Source organism: Pocillopora damicornis, chromosome 1 (genome assembly GCF_964200805.1).
Source record: "Pocillopora damicornis chromosome 1, jaPocDami1.2, whole genome shotgun sequence".
In the NCBI taxonomy this organism is placed as follows: domain Eukaryota; kingdom Metazoa; phylum Cnidaria; class Anthozoa; order Scleractinia; family Pocilloporidae; genus Pocillopora; species Pocillopora damicornis.
In genome coordinates, this window is record NC_142670.1 from 38083125 (window position 1) to 38100577 (window position 17453).

Consider the following 17453-nt stretch of genomic DNA (forward strand, 5'->3'; position numbering starts at 1 on the left):
TTGCCGGCCTCCCGGTTTACCACAGTTTGCACGCGTTGGTGGGCCTGAACATGTTTATAGTATTAAGTAGTGTTATGACGTGCATTAAATGTCAATTGTCGAGCTCTCTTTTCTTTCTCCGACTCACGCTTACTTTTCAATGAGAGTCCAACTTCAACGGCTCTTTGAACATTGGAGGAGTACGTGAGAAGTTAAATATTGTTTGTGCCCTGGACGCCATAGTAAGAAAACTGCTGTCCTTGATCTGTTTTGACATTTTTCGATCAAAGTGATATCGGAATGCTTTAATTGATGTGCCGGACGATAAGAGTAAGCTAAGAGAAGACATATTTATTATTTTAAAAAGATGTACATTATATTGCTTTGTTTATTAATTTTTTCCTGGGTGCAGTGATAGTAAAAGTAATGCACCGTAATGCACGTAGTTGTACGTAATTGTCCAACTTTACATTTCTGTACCTCAACTATTAATTTAACTATTAAACTCAACTATTATTAAAATGTGCATTAAATGTCTATTGCCGAGCTCTCATTTCTTTTCTTTTCTGACTTGCGCTTTCTTTTCAAAGGGAGTTTAACTTCAACGGTTCTTTGAACATTGCAGGAGTACGTGAGAAGTTGGATTTTGTGTGTGCCCTGAACGCCATGGTCACGCAACTCTAGTCAATATATTTGGTGTGTACTGAACTCAGTCTGTAGCAATAATAATAATAATAATAATAATAATAATAATAATAGTAATAATAATCACAAAAATTAATAGTTGAGGTACAGAAATGTAAAAATAAATAAAAATGTAAATAAATACGTCTACCGAAACAAACGACGAAACAGCAAGACGTCCTGTCAATTGTCTGAATTATGCAATAGTTTTTATTCAGCAAGTTGCGACTGTAACAGATCGAACGGTAAAACTCGACCTAGAGTTGGACAATTACGTACAACTACGTGCATTACGGTGTCCGCACTAGCCTTCCTTAATACGTGATGACTACGGAATGGGAAAGAGCACAGGGAAGATAAGTATGTATGCGCGCAAAACCAACTCAGAAAAAATATTACTCTGGCAAAAACTATTTTGGAACGCGAAAAAATCCTTTAACTGTTTCCGGTCCAGACATGTAATCTACGTTTGATCGACAAAATAAAAATGGAACTTACTTTTACTATCACTGCACCCAGGAAAAAATTAATAAACAAAGCAATATAATGTACATCTTTTTAAAATAATAAATATGTCTTCTCTTAGCTTACTCTTATCGTCCGGCACATCAATTAAAGCATTCCGATATCACTTTGATCGAAAAATGTCAAAACAGATCAAGGACAGCAGTTTTCTTACTATGGCGTCCAGGGCACAAACAATATTTAACTTCTCACGTACTCCTCCAATGTTCAAAGAGCCGTTGAAGTTGGACTCTCATTGAAAAGTAAGCGTGAGTCGGAGAAAGAAAAGAGAGCTCGACAATTGACATTTAATGCACGTCATAACACTACTTAATACTATAAACATGTTCAGGCCCACCAACGCGTGCAAACTGTGGTAAACCGGAAGGCCGGCAAATCGTGGTAGAATTCAGTCTCGTTGCTATTTTAATTGACGCTTTCATGAACGACAACGAATAAGTGCAATATCAGTAGTGAAAAAAGAGGAGAAACGTACCAAATTGGCTCTGCTTTACGGCAAAGCGAAGTGAAGACTATACTACGCCATGTAATGATTTCGTGTCAGTCTTCACATTCGATGACGTCATACCCCCAGCAGATCGCTGTTCCATTTGCGGTTTGTATTTTTGGTGGTTTCGGCGAGATGCCTTGGCGGCCGTCACCACCAAAAATACAAGGATGTCGTATAGATCAGCAAATACAAAGATGGCTTAAGGATCAGCTGCAGGATAGCATAGCTAATAAAGGAATGGCATAGCCTTCACGTCACGCCACGACGATTCGCCACAACATCGAAATATTTCAAGTAATACTAAGTAATTTAATGTTCAGATAGAGCGTCTGATGTTTTGCAAAGCTATTCGACCGAACGCTACACTATTTGTGTCTACGCTGTACCATTCTACATTACGCTGAGCCATTTCACGCAACGCTACACCATTTGTGTGTACGCTGTACCATTCGACATTATGCTAAGCCACTTCACGCAACGCTACTCTGTTTGTGTGTACGCTGTACCATTCGACATTACGCTAAACCATTTCACGCAACGCTACACTGTTTGCATGTACGCTGTACCATTCGACATTACGCTGAGCCATTTCACACAACGCTACACTGTTTTTATGTACGCTGTACCATTCGACATTACGCTGAGCCATTTCCCGCAGCGCTACACCATATGTGTGTACGCTGTACCATTCTACATTAAGCTGAGCCATTTGACGCAACGCTACACCGTTTGTGCGTACGCTGTGCTACTCGACGATACCCTGAGCCGTTTAACTCAACGCTACACCGTTTGAGTACTGTATCGCAAATGAGTGCTAAGCTATTCGTAATTGAGCTAGTCCATTTCACAATCTCATGTTCCAACTCAACATGGGCTACTAGACCGTTTCTCATTTGGCTAAACTATTCATGTTTAGGGTGTTCTGTTTCACGAAGGAAAACTAGACTGTCTATAATTTGGCCATGCCATTCCTTTATTAGCTATGCTATCCTGCAGCTGATCCTTACACCATCTTTGTATTTGCTGATCTATTTGACATCCTTGTATTTTTGGTGGTGACGGCCGCCCATAATATGTCCTTGTATTTTTGGTGGTGACGGCCGCCCATAATCTCAGCCTACCAGGTCAGTTCAGATACAGTGTTCACAGCGTCTCAAGCGACGTGGGGACCGCCTTAGTTCCTGTTTCATTTCTTTAAACGTCTACTCTAGCAAATTGCGAATTAATTCCTGAGCTGAATGGGCAAGCATCATTCTATGTGTGTCATAACAGTAGATCAACCCATGTTGTTGTACTCGCTTTACATGCAGTGCGGGTTGCATGTCATGCTGTACGCGGTTGGTACCAGCGATGTCCGCTTCACTACTTTTAAAGCTTACAGCATCCAGTTGTTTCATCGTCCCTGGTTTATCCGCCAGTTTCCTCACAAAGTTTACACTGACAGGGATAGACGACATCTTTTTTTATCAGGTAGAGAAAGGTATGATCAAAGCAATCGAAGGGTTTGGATTGTGTTGCTGTGCTCTTCGATTTTATAACTGCGGTACAAGTGCGATCTCGAAGCTTTGTGACTCAAACTGTAAAAACCAGAGTAGGAATAATAGCAACTTTTAGCCAATGCGTCTACATGGTTTCTTAAAAACCAGGAAAAGAAAAGTAGTCCACTCTATTCGGGACACGACCAAGCACTCAATACATCTTGCGAAAGGTGGCCTGATGCTTTTCAATTGCTAATGAAACTAATTATACATGTAACAGCCAATCAAATTGCGTAAAAGGAGTAATACACTCCCCGACACGTGAGCGCATGTCTCAGACACGATTTTACTTTGAGTACGGGTGACCAAGAATTGTGAAATAACACTTCGAATATGTCACGTACAATCTGATGACGACACCAACAGCCAATCACATCACGACAAGAAAAAACAATTTACTCCCAAACTTGTGTACATTGGGAGGAGTTTGTTTGAACGCGTGAGAAATTACTTTTACATTGCCCAATTCTCTTAAACCGCAGTTAAGTTCTAGAAAAGGAAGAAAAATAAGGATTTCAAAGAACAAGCTCGACTTACAAAAATTACGACGATAATCTGAGAGCCATTTTTGACATATTGGAGAGAATGTCGTCTTTCATCGACGCATTGAGTCGTCTTTCATCGACGCATTGAATCGGTGGTCAAAACTTTCTTCAGGTGTAGTATGTTCTAGTCGAATCAAGCCTGTGAAAAGCAGAAAATCTGACTGAAAAACTGTAATTTTAAAATACTGATAATAAATTTCTAATATATCAGCACAGTTCTCACAGAAAAGAGGGTGGTTAGTGGAGCAAGCGCGTGCACCCAAACTTTGCGGTTAATAAACATGTGACTGGTTTGCACGTCAGCTGTAGCCAGCTCTAGAACGATTAACAGCTAGGAGCTCTATGATGCCTCTAAAAAGAAAACATTCATATTTAAGTTGAAGCTGATATAATGTAGAATGCTATCAAAAGGGTGGTTTTATTAAGTCGGTCAATGTGGCCAATTACTAGTCATAAGTAAGCCTCTCGGACTTTGAGAGGCAAAACCCACAAAATAAGCAGCAAAGCGACGAGAGAAATGAGACACAAAATTGATTACGTTTTAATTGAAGTCCTTTCCTCTCTGTCTCAACTCTGTAACTCCCAAGTGATTGACATTTAACAAGTAATTCACTGCTGGAGTAATGTGCACGTGTGGAGAACTTATTAGCTTAAGGCATCTCCTCGATAAAACAAATTTATTTCACTAGTTTATAAGAAAATTTGACAGCAACAAAGGAAAATCACTTATCATATCCTGAGAATTAAATGGTTAGCCACATCCAGCTCAGGAATTGTTCCCTCACACTAAACAGTATAATACAAATTCTTAAAATTCAATCTGCCCTCTGCAACCCAGTCTCATTTGCAGCTGTTCATTAGCATGTCATCTAATTCCTTAAAAAAGAAACAACATTCCTTTCCCTGTATAAGAAAATCACATTAAGCCCAAAAGCCCAATAGAATGAAAGTTGAAATGACCTTTACTATTAGCAAGCAGCAATGTGTTTCATCTTTTGGTAAAAGTCCTTTATCTTCAAAATCTAACAGCTGTCCAAAACTCCTTAGTAGGGGTAAAGATCTCAATAAAGATAAAACAGATAAAGGTTAATCAGTTTGAAAGTCTGGACTAGTTATAGACTATGTTTCACCTCCTCTATTTACAAAAATTAAAGTTAAAATAACATATAATTAAACAATTATTAAATTTTAAATTTATTTGTAAAATATTTTGACACATTTAAAAAATAGTTAAATTGCTTGCTCAATTTAAAAATCTTAATGTTTCAATATTATTATTTTTTTCAATCTGAAGGCAGACAAAATCCTTTAATTCTTTTCAACACTGTTAATATTGCTATTAATTGTTACCCAGTTTTTACTCGATAGATTAGCAGATTTGTGTGTTACACAAGAAAAAAAATATTTGTAGTTCAAGATGGCTGGAATTTAAGCCAAAAACTATACAATTTAGGTAATTTTCTGCAAGACAGGTGCAAGAAAATTAGACTGCTGTGCAAAAGTAGTAAGTCCATGCAACAGAAGGAGTTGTCTTTCAGTTCTCTCACATTCAAGTTACTCTTGTTCCAGTAGAACATCACGCAAGCCAGAACCTGCCTCACATACAAAGAGTTTCACTCATCCAGTGAAAGTCTCTTACTGATCCAATGTGTAAACAAATAACACTTAGTACTGTAACCACATGCATAATTTGATGACTGTTTCCAATGATATCACATTTACCTGGAAACCATCTCTCAGGTATTCTAGCAACATTGAGTGCTCCACCAATAAAAGCTAATAAATCCATTGATAAATAATACGGCATAGCACTGACGCTGCTTTTGGTAACATTAAAGTAATAAAATGATAGACGAACTGCGGCAAAGAAATACCTCATCACACCAAATACTGCAAAAGGTCTGAACCGTTCTTTGGCATTGTTAGCTATCACAATAAAGTATAGACACCTTGAGGAAATCACCAAATAAACTGTAAGAGACAAAAACTGCCAAAATGGAAGACAATAAAATGTTGCACGGATACCACACAAAGCACCAAAGGCATTAATTGCCCAGATACCACAGACGTCCAAAGTGAGTAGATGCTTGTATGAATCCTGTCCATTTTGATGACACATAAATAAATGATAAATAGGGCTAGCCAAGAATGGAGCAAAGCAGGAGAAATAGTGAAGAAAAAACCATAGTGGGTCGGCCAGACTTGCTGCACTTGCTGTTATGGGGATTAGCACCACAAAAAATGCACAGGGAATACCTGAAATAAATAGGTGAAATTGTTTCATTAAATCCTCTAACCCTTTCACTCCCGTGAGTGACCAAGACAGAATTTCCTCTTACAAGATTAATACAATATCAACTGTGTAAGTGATGAGAAAAAAGAAAAATATAAATTTGAGGATAATAAGTTGATCCCATACTGAATTCTCTGAACTTACATAATAAGAATTTTATGGTTGACAATAAGAAAATCACAAATTTGATCTGAGAGTTAAAGGGTTAAATCCCAAAAGTAATTAACATGTAAGTTCTACCTATAATTTCCATAAATTGTTCAGTGAATAGGTAATGAGAAAACTCAAATTTACCAGGTAGAAGTTGTTATCTTGATCAAACACCAAATTCTTGTACTAACAAATTTACAAGAAAATGTTTAACATCTATAGGTGATTAACAATCAGATCTTGGGAGTTAAAGGATTTAATGTTCTTGACCTCACTTTTGGATAATAACAAACAGAGAAGCCATCAATTTAACAATTGGTTCATACGTGAGCATGCGTTACGTGCATCAAGATATGAAGCACGCGAGAAGTTTGGAGGGCACAAAAGATGCATAAGAGTTGCTCAAGGCATAGCCGAGAACAACTCTAGCTTCTTGAGTGCTCTCCAAACTTCCCAAGTACTTCATATCCTGATGAACGCACAGCTGACGCATGAACCAATTGTTTTATAACATTTTCAACCCAATGGAAATTTTTTTTCTCGGGGGATTTGTTTGCTGACGTCATGAACGTGCACAATAGGAATATGAAGCACGCTCGCACAATTGAATTTGATGACACAAATTTACTAGCCATGTTATAATAAAAATTAATGTTTAGAAAGTATATTGAAACATTCTGACCCAATCAAAAGAAGTGAAACCAAAACCTAGTACAGCTGAAAAAAAAACATTGAAAGAAGCATGTAGGTCTTAATTCAGTTTAACTTCAATGTGTGCATATTAACTTACACTTGAGTTTGATTTCCTGATCGAAAAAAAAATATTACATCAAGTTAATATTAAATGAGTTTTAAGTTAATAAATTAATAATCGGATGTGCTGATGTCTGTAACTTTTCACGAGTTCCTATTTCTCTCTCCAAAATTCCCGAAGTTTGCGTTAAATAACAAAGCAGTGGAAACATCTAAAACTATTTTCTTACTTACCGTGCGAATAAATATTGAACGTTTCGTTGTGGACGTAAAACAAGCTGTCTACGCATTGGCGCGTTGATAAGTTACATCGATAACTTCCCCGAATATATTTGTTAAATTGCAGCCATGGAGGACAAGATTCTAGTTTAAATAGAATCGGCGCTTTAGATATTTTCTTCTCTTTGGTGTGGTTATCTCTAAGATGATTTATAGAGCCGTTTTTCGCCATTATTAAGGGTTACTGATACATTCCATAACAACCGGCTTTCTCGACCACACTAAGATTAAACTAAAAAAAGCCCTCAGCCCAAGGCTTACTCGACCACCGTGGTGCCATTGAATGATGGGTAAAATCAAAGATGGCGGACGAACTTGATGTTGATGACCTGAAAGCTTGGATGTACGAAAAAGCTAAATTGCAGTGCAGTCCCTTGGTAAAAGGTACTAAGTCTAAGGTTGATTGACACTAGGTATTACATGGCTTTTCTCTTATTTGGAAATTTGCGTTTGGAAAGAATTTAAAATTCATTATTATCTCGCAAAGACAAAGACTCCTATGATATTTTGCCAACGTCGTACATATTTCCCTGAAAAATCTGTACTTTGGCCAATAAATCTCGCGTTGTATGCAGAGTATGGTAAATGGGCGTTCATTTGCACGCCAGAACCATAGATTCGCTCATGGAAGCTGGAGAAGTAAGAGGTTATACCCTTCAGCACGCGCGTGCGAATTTTGGATTTTTTTATCGTATTATTGTATGCGGTGAATGTGGCTGAAAATGAAAAATGGGTGATGTGGTAGCCAGCTTTATTATGAGAAAGGATAATACCCTTATCACCGCATTAAACTGTTTTTGAAACAAAGGTAAACTGATATTTAACCTTTCACTCCCAAGAATATATCGATGTGAATTTTCTATACTGAATGTTATATATTTCATACAATTTTATCTCCAGTAGATCAGACAAGCAATATCCTAAAGCTTATCTTTTTCTTTCTCTGCTTGAAAATAAATTATATTGATGCCATTTGGAAAAATTACTTTTTGGTGTTAAATGGGAATGTAACAAAGTTTAAGATGTATAACTATACCACCTTGCTAAGCACAGGTAATGTCAGTTTATTTTTTGTAGAGCTATTGAGTTTAAGTATTGCCTTCACTCAGTTTTGTATTTCTTTGTTCACAAGCCTTTCTAGAATGTGCACAGGACCGTACCATCTCTTTAGCTTGGACCTGTCGCCCAGAACACAAAGCCATGAAACAGTGTATGGAAGGATTGTAAGTAAAACCTTAGTCCAGTTCTCAAGACCAGTAACAGTGTGGAAGGGGACAGGAGGGTGGGAACCTGGAAGATCGGGGGGCAAAAGAGGGTTGGAGCTATATGACGGCAGGGAGTGGGAACACAAATCATAAAAGAGCTTTTCTGTAGTTTCCCACTGCTTATCATCTAGTAAAAAACCAGCACCCACTTAATTTTTTTCACTCCCATTTGATGTCCACAAGCATAAAATAAAATTTTATAAGCAAGGATATGTAGTTTTTTTCTTAGGCTGAAAAAAACAGCATAATACTGGTGAAATTGGATACCTATTGAATTTGGTTATGTGATTGGTCATGCATGAATTTGTAAGTGTCTTGCAAGCTGCAATAGTCCAAATTCCACAGCAATCAATGAGAGTCGGGTTGAATGTTGTCAGAGACTAAATTGATCAGGTTTGTGATCCTTTTTATTAACCTGTATTAGGAGTTATTCAATGGAGGGTGGGAGTCAGGAGGCAGAGGGGCATAAAAGTATGGGAGGTGGGATAACATGGTATGGGAAGTGGGAGGCTGTGATCCCCTGTCCCCCCCCCCCTTCAACAATGACATAAGTGCTCAGTGACATGCAGTGATCAGTGTGACACACTTGACTGGGCTTTGCATGTCACTTGTTTGTTCTTAGCACATTTTGGCATTATATATAATACATTACTGAAAATGGGATGGCAACTTGGAATCTAATTATTAATCTCAACACAGTCTTGATTAATGGTTGTAGAAACTGATATGTTAAGGTGAAAAAAAGCACAACCCTCATCTGTGTTCCTGTAGAACAAGCTGGAGAGACTTCCTCCTAAAAACTATGACTGTTCCTTCCATTGAACTGTTCAAGTAATTAAAAAACTTGTTCCCTTGTTTGTGCCAACCTTGTCCTAAGCTAAGGGCGAATAGTTTGAGTTTTCATGTTGATATTTCTTGCTTTTCATTTCAGCTATAGAAAAGCCAACTTTAAAAAATACAAGGAAGAATATTTAAGAACAGTCAAGGGCAAGTAAATGAAGAACAAGTTTTTGAGAATTCTAGATCACTGATGATCCTTCAAACTGATGTGGATCACATTCTGTTCATGATAACTGCCTGGAAGAGAAAGAACTGTGAACAAAATGATGTCAAGAGACAAATTAGAACATTATTCTTTTCATTACTTTTTTTAGTTTTGCTTTTGATTTTTCAAGACAGATATAACCTTTGTTTAAAAAAAAAAAGAGTGGAAGCAAACTTAGCTTACAGAGCAGACTGACATAGTTTTGGTGAGCAAGTGCTCAGAATTTTTTTTCAGTGAAAATTATAGCTGCCATCTTTGATTTTTACAGCCGCAGAAGGCTAAGGGAGAGAAAGAAATCTGTACCAAGTGGTTGAGCAATGCCCAAAAGGAAGGTGGTGGGCCAATAGAAATTACCTCTCCCCATCCCCTCCCCCCACCATCCACTTAAACTCCTAATCAAACATGACTGGCCAAATAAACAGTCATGAGTTTGCAACATTAAATTGCCTTAGGAAGAATCTTTCTTTAGTTTTTTTTCATCACCTGTGCAATGGACTATCATCAAGGAAAACTTAGGTCTTTTTGACAGAAAAGATAATCTTTGGCAAAGTTGTTGCATATTTTTGCCCAGAATACCAACTTTAATATTTCAAAACCAAATAACCTTTTAAAAATATACATTAATAAATGAAAAAAATTAATTTATGTTTTATGTCATTTAATCCACTGAAAAACATAAAATTAAAAAGAAATGACCTAAAATTACATTCTCACAGTTCACCCATTCAGTTTTCTGGTCAGCCAGTTATTAGTAATAGCTTGAACTGGTAATTAGTTCCCATTCTGATTTGCTTTTTTCAATGGCTTTTATTTCTTTGACATTACAATGCTTGGCACAATGCATTTGTACATAAGCCTGGCATTATTTCTTCTCTATATAATTATACACAAACATAAAAAGAAAATGCTCTATTGAAAGTTTTCCTTGGCAACAAGTATATGCAGTACAATCCCCAGGTTTCATAGAGTCATGGTCAGCCCTGCTGGGCAGTAAATACTGGTCTGTTATAGGAGGCCAATTGGCAAAAGTCCCCCCTCCCCCCCTCCCCCCTCCGACTATTTAGCTATTGTGAACTGGTCTCAGTCAAAAATTTTAAACAAGTGCTGAGCAACTACCCAGTGCCTTTTTCACACATATTCTCCCCCTTTTTGTTTGTGTTTTTTGCTCATCCTTTTAAGTTACACTCCTCTCCATCCCCAGAAGACAAACGTGCTCATTGAAAAGCACTGGTTACAAGATTGACCGCTGACACTAGATAGCGAACAAACTGTACGCTCGCAAAGACTGATGGGTCATTTTCAATATGGCTACTACCAAGAAAGAAAGTGGACAAGGTGAGGTCTCTGATAAAATCGCACCTTGGGCAAGCGGAGAACATTTGAGGCATGTAGAAACAGAAGTCATTATCCCGAAAATCTTAAGAGAGAAGGCAAAGGCTAAATGTGATGATCTCGTGCAAGGTAAACTGTCCTCGCTTTCTAATACAAGTTCTTCTGAATTCTTCATTGCATAATTACATGATCTGGGTAACGATGCTGGCCTTTTTGACAGCTTTTACGCAGTGTGCAAAAGGGAGAACTGTATCAATTTTATGGACTTGCCGCAAAGAGAATCAAGCGATGAAAGACTGTTTGACTAGCTAGTAAGTATTGAAAATTTCGTTAAACGTTCGGAAGTACGTAATAAGAAGTACCAAAAACATTTAGTTTACTTTATTAATCTTTGTTATCGACTTTGCCTGTGGTTTCCAGTATAGACCAAACGCTTTTTCAGGGGTAGAATTTTAAAAGAGTTTAAACACGCGCTGAAAAAACTATCAAAAATGGTCCGCCCATCTCCTTCCAGGCTCATCTTTATTCAAGATATTGGCTGTTACTACACATAACGTAGGGTGAGGGGAGCAATAATCTCAAACTTTAAATTCCTAAGGGGTGACTAGCAACTAATTTATCCTCACAGCATCTCCCCTGAATCACACTTAAAGGTCACATGAATCAAAGAAATGATCACTAACTAGTGAAGCTCTAGACTTCTAGCAGTCCCTCCTTCTCATTGAAGTCAGTTGCATAAGTAAAAAAAAAAAAAATTAGTGATGAAAATTGTTGTGAGTGCACCATAGGGAGCTGTTGGAGTGCTGTTCATGCACCGCAGTAGCTCCATGAGTGATGCGCTCAAACAACAGGAACTACAGACTAAGCCTAAGAGTTTGACCTTCTATGGCTGAGTGATCTTTGGGCATCAAATTTTAATCTCAATTTCATTGCAACACAAGGTGACCTCAAAAAATTAAGGATACTCACATCCTACAAACCTGGGGTTTGGTCAGAAATCAAGAGGGCCTGCTCCTACATTTAACACTGCATCCATATTTTATTTTTATTTTCAGAAGTCCTTTTTGCATTGTTGTTGTTTTTTAAATGTCAAACATTATCATAGTAATAAAGTTATCTTTATTTTCTTTCAGCTACCAGGACAAAGAACTTTTTGAAGAATGTCGACAAGAGTACCTGAAGAAAAGAGAAGATTATCAAAAGGACTTTGCTCAGTCAGGAAAGTCAGCAAATCTGACGAAAAAAGAATCAACAATATAAAACAGAATTGAATGATCACAATGTGAAAAAAACTGTTACAATGAAAAGAGCTGGAGAAGTTACACTTCTGGTTTTACCCATAAAATCTCCTCTCTAATTGGTCTACATCCCTGTGAACAAGAGGAGAGAATTTGGTGTTAAGTTCAGATCACATTCTGCTCCTTATAAGGAGAACTAACATGATAAGCAGAAGTTCTATTTAAAACCATCTGGAAGCTAAAAAGCAGATTGAAATTAAAGATGGAGCTGGTGTGTCAACGCACTCAAAATATGAGAAAGAACATTTTATTTCGTGTAAATATCTTTTACAGTTGATTTCACTTTGAAGTTGAATGTGATATTGCAGTTTAGGTGCTAACTAATCTCATGCAATGGTTACAAGAAGAATAGTGTCATGTTTCAAGAATATGGTAAACTTTCTCTAACTGCATCTTCCCCTATTAGCCCTATTTGAACAAACCCTGGAAATAAGGCACATAAGAGCATTTGCAGTAACTTGAATGTGTACAGCATTAAACTTGAGTAGTAAACTAGTCAATCTTCAAAGAAAATAAAAAAATTATAAAACAATTTCTCATGCACATCTTTCTTATATTCTGATTCAATCATAGTCTTCACTATCATCTTTTTTCTTAATTTTCAAAAGGATTAGCACTCCATTCAGGATTGTATGCAAATATCCATCTTGGATTTCATCTGCAAAGTCAGACCCTTTATTGACCTCTTTTGTACCAGAGTCTTCATTAGCTTCTTTTGAAGTAGAGTCCTCATCAGCCTCTTTTGAAACAGAGTTTTCATCTAGTTCTTTTACACCAGAGTTTTCATTGATGTAATTCCTAAGAACTGCCAGTGGAAGTGGTAGTGGTAACCATAAATGATAGAGTCTTAAAGATGTGCCATGTGTTTTGATACGTTGCAGTCTTGACATGGAAGACAAAGCTGCTCCTGGTGAGAAGAGAGAAGCTGCTTTCATTGGTGAACTGGTTCTACTACTGTAACTCATTTTGGATGTGAAATCCAGCTAATTTCCCACAGCTTAGAACAATGTCAACTCTCATTACCTGTTTGCTGAGTTATTTAGTAATATTGCCATGAGAAGTTGCACATCAATTAAAAGTGGGAGTTAAAAAAGTCAAAGGCCAAAATTTAACATCAGTCATCAATTAAATAGAGATTCTCTAATTAAAAAAAAAATTCTTAACTCTTAAAAAATTAAGTAATCACTTATGGTTAAACAGGTGAAGAGCAAGGAAGTGACAATTGACTCTTGCCTTATCTGCAAAAATATTTGCACTGTAACCAATTTCACATACACTGTCTACTTATATAAGTTCCTTGTGGTTGTTTCATCTAATCATAAATTTTGCATGCAGTAACAATGATTTTTCAATAGCAAACATGCCCATATTAGTACTTTTATGCCTCTTAAACAGTAGTCCTAGTTTACGAACTTTCACCTTGTAAATATGAGCAGTGGGTGCACTGTGGATAAAATCTTTGTTGCTGTCCTTCTCTAACCAACTTATTCGGAGGTATGTGGTCCCCAACAAAAGATGTCCACCATCGTCTTCCACAGGAGTGACAGCCATATTTCCTTCCTGCACAAAATATAATACAAACTAAGCCTGGCACCCATCATCAGATTCGGTCGATCAGTGCAGTAGATATGGTGTTGATCAAACTAGAGATAATTGCTCAGTGCTAGCAAATAAAGAGGACTTGTACAGTGCACTTGTTCGCGGGATGTACTCAGCAAAACTCACCCAACAAACGAAGCCTTCTTCTAACAGTTGCAGATGCATAATTCTGTCCTTTGGCTGGAAAGTACTTTCTAGCAAATGCTCCTGGATGAATCAAGCTGCTTGGTAACACTGATCGAAATCGTCCTCCCAAGATCCTAAACACGATCAAACTCCCAAATCCACACAGTGGAACATCCGCGGGACGCACTGAAATCGCTAATGAATATTCGTTTGGAACATGAACATACCCTTGGCGTTTATCTAGTAAAGTTTTGTGCCAATCATTTTTTCCGATAAATGAAAAGCTCGATAGAAGCAACAGTGAGGCACAACCCCCTGATATGAATACCGAAATACAGCCACAGACAGGAGCGAACAAAAGGTTTGAGGAAATACGTAAAGGACGAAAGATTCCAGTTTGTAAACATCCTAGAAATACTGGAAACGTTATTCCAGCAACTGCGCTAGAAAATAATGCATCTGATAAATATATTCGTATAGATTTCTCTTCAGATGAAGTGGCACTATGCCAAATTTTATCTCTAAGAACGCGACACTTTTCAAGAGCTTCCTGTACAAATTCAACCGCCATTTTATCTTGGTTTTGGTTCCCAGACCCCTGAAGATGCTTTGCTTCACTGCGACATTTGAAAGAACGTAATTTATATCAAGAGTTGTGCATCAGGAAAAAAAACACACCATCTTTATTCCGAAATCATGATTTCTTCCGATTAAAATTATATTTAGGGAAGAAAAATAATTGCACTACTTACTTTATGGTAATTGGAGATAAATGTAAACAATGTTCTTGCTCGTAAAAGTTCGTGCTCCAAATTGCATTAAATTAACAAGACAATGAGCTGATGCGTCATTTTAATCCTGATATCTTAACGTAACGCTGCTGTTGAAGTTTCACAAATCTACAGCTGAGTGAGGCATGGCGTTCTTTCCCACTTTTTCAAACACAGGCTTGGCAGTCGTATATTTGGTGACATTTCTTTGCCCAGTGAGTGACTTAATTTCATTTTAAGGATTTTTTAAAATACTTTGACGATGTGAATATCGGCAAAATTAGTCACAACTGACTACGGAGACGAATAGGGCGAAACTATAAAAAAATATTTATGTTTACAACGCTCGGACTAAACGCAAAATTTTGCCACTCAATTTGAATAATCACTCTCAAATAACATTTGTTTTTCATGGTTACTTGTAAGCCAATAACCATACTGTCGTCATATCGTTTACAAAAACTGGTAAGTAAGTAAATTACTGACTTTTCGTGTCTTTTCGTGAAGCGATCGGCGGCTTGTAATGGAAACGAAAGTTGAGAAGTTTTTCTTTGTAACGTCTTTTCAGTGAAAATTCTATTTATGGAATGAATGATCCGTAGTAATTATTTGAGTATGGAATTTTGGGAAAGATTAAGCAAATTCTCTGTGAAATGCGGCACTGCGATCTTTGATTGTTTACGATCTGATATGGAGTACGAGCCATGGGCTGATTGACTTAATTCATATGAAGCATCTAATGTAGACCAGGCGGCTGAATTTACTTATCAGTAATTACACGAGAATAATCCTGTGCTTTTCTAGCAGATCAAACTTGTGGAATTCACAGCCGCATATCTTTAATTCCACTCTAAGAAAAAAAAACTTGCGATCACAAAAAAAGCATTATGCCGGCGGGGATCGGGAATGAAGATCCTGAATATTCAGTTTCTAATTAACAACTAGATTCCAAGTTGCCGTGCGTCTGTTCAGTAATAGATCACAGATGACGTCAAAATGTGGTAAGAACAAAAAAGTGGCACACGAGGCTCAACCGAGCGTGTCACTGATGTTTTTAACACATTTTACCGTCCTCTGTGATCTATTACTGAACAGACGCACGGCAACTTGGAATCTATTTGTTTTATATAATCAAGAATTGAAAAAAAGTTCTAATGATGACGTCATCTATACGTCTGTCCTCCAATAGATCATAAGTGAGAACCAATCAGAGTGCGTGCATAACTGAACTTATTATATAATTGTATATTTTCCGTTTTTCTAAGGTCACTCCTTCCTGTTTTTTCCAGTCAGCGTGCTCAACATACCCCTGCAAGGCACAGGTAAGTTACGTGGCTTTTTATTACCAAAAGTGCCCCACCTCCGGATGTTTGAAGACCAGCCAGGAAAACTGGAACGAGTTCACGAACTCGATACTACCTTTAGAAAGACAACCTTCGTCATTTTCAACTGATATTTTTTCGAGTACCATTGCACAATTTGAAATGGTTCTTGTTAAATGTAAACACGGAAAAGAATGGCGACATGAATGATAAATGACGACAAAATCTTGTTTGCCTTTTTTTATGAAATCAGGAGCCCATTACCCCTGACGACATTTTATTCCCGAAGATTTTATTAGGAAGCTTCTATTTCATGTAACTGGCCCATTTTTTCGAATTTACTCAAACACTTAGTGAAGTTATATGGTAAATCAATGGACCATCTTAATTCATATTTCATTGATAATTTTTGAATTAACATAAGGTGCTAAATAACTTCTAAGTAAACTTGTCAATATTCCTTTTTTGCAGCAAAGAGTTATCTATCATCAAACCATGACTCCATCTTGGCTGGAGGCGCATGCGTCCTATATTGACAGCTCTCGTTCGCTAACTGCTGCACAGCTCACTTTCAACGCAGGCTCTGAGAAGAACCCTGCTCTACTTAAAGTTCCCATGATTCCTGCTGGTGTGCTTAAAGATTCAACACCGCTGACTGTTGAGATCACGGTCGCAAATGACGTTAACATTGGCCAGACGACAGACAGCGATATTCGATATGGCGTTTCAGATGGTATCAGAATGATCGGGTTTGAAACACGTGACAAAGGGAATTATGGTACAGATTCGAGTTCCCCATGCTACAGAATAGAAGGTGATTCTGGTCGCACCTTAAAGTCTGCTCGTTACGGACCGTTGAAGCCGAAACCTACCGACTCTTTCTACCCCGGCCAGTTTATCATCACCCTCAAGTTGGATGAACGTTGGGGGTCATGCTACATTGCGCATGACGGAGGCTTCGTGAGGACCGCTGGCTACATCAACCGACTAATGCCCAGTAAGGGACTCACTCTGGAGGTGTACAAATCTGACGAGGGTGAAAGGGTTGGAATCAGGTTTATCAAAGTCTCCATCATAGAAGATGATGCATAGAAGAAAAAGCTCTCACAGAGTGTGAAATCAAAACCAACAGATTCAGAGAAGGTCGAGCATCTTATTAGAAATGCAAATTAGATTGGAGTTCTAAAACATTAAGGCCTGCTAGCGTTTCATTTCTTTTCGTTTTTTCTTTTTTTTTTTTTTTTTTAACCCTTTTAAGGTAAACTGCGGCTAGAAGGGTAACTTAAGTGGGGAAAACTGTAAGGAAACTTTGATAAATAAATAAAAGGAGAACTGACATTTTACTATCACGACTGTTTTTTTTTTTTTTTCTAACAAAAGGAAAGCAAAAGAAAGGGAGCAAAACAAACTGATTGGTAACAGTGAATTGAAAAATCATATTAAGTCATAATGAATCATAT

General features: G+C 37.5%; 5 protein-coding genes across 8 annotated transcripts; 3 read left to right on the forward strand and 2 right to left on the reverse strand.

The window, feature by feature from the left end:
* Positions 1-4279: 4279 nt before the first annotated feature.
* On the reverse strand, positions 4280-7462 carry LOC113674384 (progestin and adipoQ receptor family member 4). The gene is made up of 2 exons (XM_027190868.2): positions 7192-7462; positions 4280-6017 (listed from the first exon to the last, which is right to left on the reverse strand). The coding sequence occupies exons 1-2, from the start codon at positions 7406-7408 to the stop codon at positions 5359-5361; spliced, it is 876 nt and encodes a 291-aa protein (XP_027046669.2). The 5' UTR covers positions 7409-7462; the 3' UTR covers positions 4280-5358.
* A 40-nt stretch (positions 7463-7502) lies between these two features.
* Positions 7503-10187, forward strand: LOC113674336 (COX assembly mitochondrial protein homolog). Its single transcript, XM_027190814.2, has 3 exons — positions 7503-7620; positions 8369-8459; positions 9433-10187. The coding sequence occupies exons 1-3, from the start codon at positions 7539-7541 to the stop codon at positions 9494-9496; spliced, it is 237 nt and encodes a 78-aa protein (XP_027046615.1). The 5' UTR covers positions 7503-7538; the 3' UTR covers positions 9497-10187.
* Positions 10188-10827: 640 nt separating this feature from the next.
* Positions 10828-12708, forward strand: LOC113674383 (COX assembly mitochondrial protein homolog). Its single transcript, XM_027190867.2, has 3 exons — positions 10828-11007; positions 11099-11189; positions 12012-12708. Exons 1-3 carry the CDS (start codon positions 10851-10853, stop codon positions 12136-12138), a joined length of 375 nt encoding a protein of 124 aa, XP_027046668.2. The 5' UTR covers positions 10828-10850; the 3' UTR covers positions 12139-12708.
* Positions 12408-14521, reverse strand: LOC113674382 (uncharacterized). 2 transcript variants are annotated; one of them, XM_027190866.2, is made up of 3 exons: positions 13902-14521; positions 13596-13736; positions 12408-13077 (listed from the first exon to the last, which is right to left on the reverse strand). In XM_027190866.2, the coding sequence occupies exons 1-3, from the start codon at positions 14470-14472 to the stop codon at positions 12740-12742; spliced, it is 1050 nt and encodes a 349-aa protein (XP_027046667.2). In that variant the 5' UTR covers positions 14473-14521; the 3' UTR covers positions 12408-12739. The 2 variants fall into 2 exon arrangements, with proteins under 2 accessions (XP_027046667.2, XP_027046666.2); XM_027190865.2 differs by having other exon boundaries at positions 12408-13083; positions 13902-14517.
* A 158-nt stretch (positions 14522-14679) lies between these two features.
* LOC113674361 (uncharacterized) lies at positions 14680-17334 on the forward strand. 3 transcript variants are annotated; one of them, XM_027190840.2, is made up of 3 exons: positions 14680-14886; positions 15937-15993; positions 16465-17334. In XM_027190840.2, the coding sequence occupies exons 1-3, from the start codon at positions 14818-14820 to the stop codon at positions 17083-17085; spliced, it is 747 nt and encodes a 248-aa protein (XP_027046641.2). In that variant the 5' UTR covers positions 14680-14817; the 3' UTR covers positions 17086-17334. The 3 variants fall into 3 exon arrangements, with proteins under 3 accessions (XP_027046641.2, XP_089066962.1, XP_089066959.1); XM_089210836.1 differs by having other exon boundaries at positions 15961-15993; XM_089210833.1 differs by lacking the exon at positions 14680-14886 and adding an exon at positions 14941-15136.
* Positions 17335-17453: the final 119 nt, after the last annotated feature.

Excerpts from the sequence above, each read along its gene's own strand:
- LOC113674384 (XM_027190868.2), bottom strand. The coding sequence starts at position 7,408 with ATGGCGAAAAACGGCTCTATAAATCATCTTAGAGATAACCACACCAAA. Across the intron at positions 6,018-7,191 it reads GTTCAATATTTATTCGCACG|GTATTCCCTGTGCATTTTTT; the intron begins GTAAGTAAGAAA and ends TATTTATTTCAG.
- LOC113674336 (XM_027190814.2), top strand. The coding sequence starts at position 7,539 with ATGGCGGACGAACTTGATGTTGATGACCTGAAAGCTTGGATGTACGAA. Across the intron at positions 7,621-8,368 it reads GTGCAGTCCCTTGGTAAAAG|CCTTTCTAGAATGTGCACAG; the intron begins GTACTAAGTCTA and ends TTTGTTCACAAG. Across the intron at positions 8,460-9,432 it reads AAACAGTGTATGGAAGGATT|CTATAGAAAAGCCAACTTTA; the intron begins GTAAGTAAAACC and ends TTTTCATTTCAG.
- LOC113674383 (XM_027190867.2), top strand. The coding sequence starts at position 10,851 with ATGGCTACTACCAAGAAAGAAAGTGGACAAGGTGAGGTCTCTGATAAA. Across the intron at positions 11,008-11,098 it reads ATGTGATGATCTCGTGCAAG|CTTTTACGCAGTGTGCAAAA; the intron begins GTAAACTGTCCT and ends CCTTTTTGACAG. Across the intron at positions 11,190-12,011 it reads AAAGACTGTTTGACTAGCTA|CTACCAGGACAAAGAACTTT; the intron begins GTAAGTATTGAA and ends ATTTTCTTTCAG.
- LOC113674382 (XM_027190865.2), bottom strand. The coding sequence starts at position 14,472 with ATGGCGGTTGAATTTGTACAGGAAGCTCTTGAAAAGTGTCGCGTTCTT. Across the intron at positions 13,737-13,901 it reads AAGAAGGCTTCGTTTGTTGG|GAAGGAAATATGGCTGTCAC; the intron begins GTGAGTTTTGCT and ends TATTTTGTGCAG. Across the intron at positions 13,084-13,595 it reads CCACTGCTCATATTTACAAG|GAGCAGCTTTGTCTTCCATG; the intron begins GTGAAAGTTCGT and ends TCTTCTCACCAG.
- LOC113674361 (XM_027190840.2), top strand. The coding sequence starts at position 14,818 with ATGGCGTTCTTTCCCACTTTTTCAAACACAGGCTTGGCAGTCGTATAT. Across the intron at positions 14,887-15,936 it reads TGGTGACATTTCTTTGCCCA|GTCACTCCTTCCTGTTTTTT; the intron begins GTGAGTGACTTA and ends CGTTTTTCTAAG. Across the intron at positions 15,994-16,464 it reads CATACCCCTGCAAGGCACAG|CAAAGAGTTATCTATCATCA; the intron begins GTAAGTTACGTG and ends CCTTTTTTGCAG.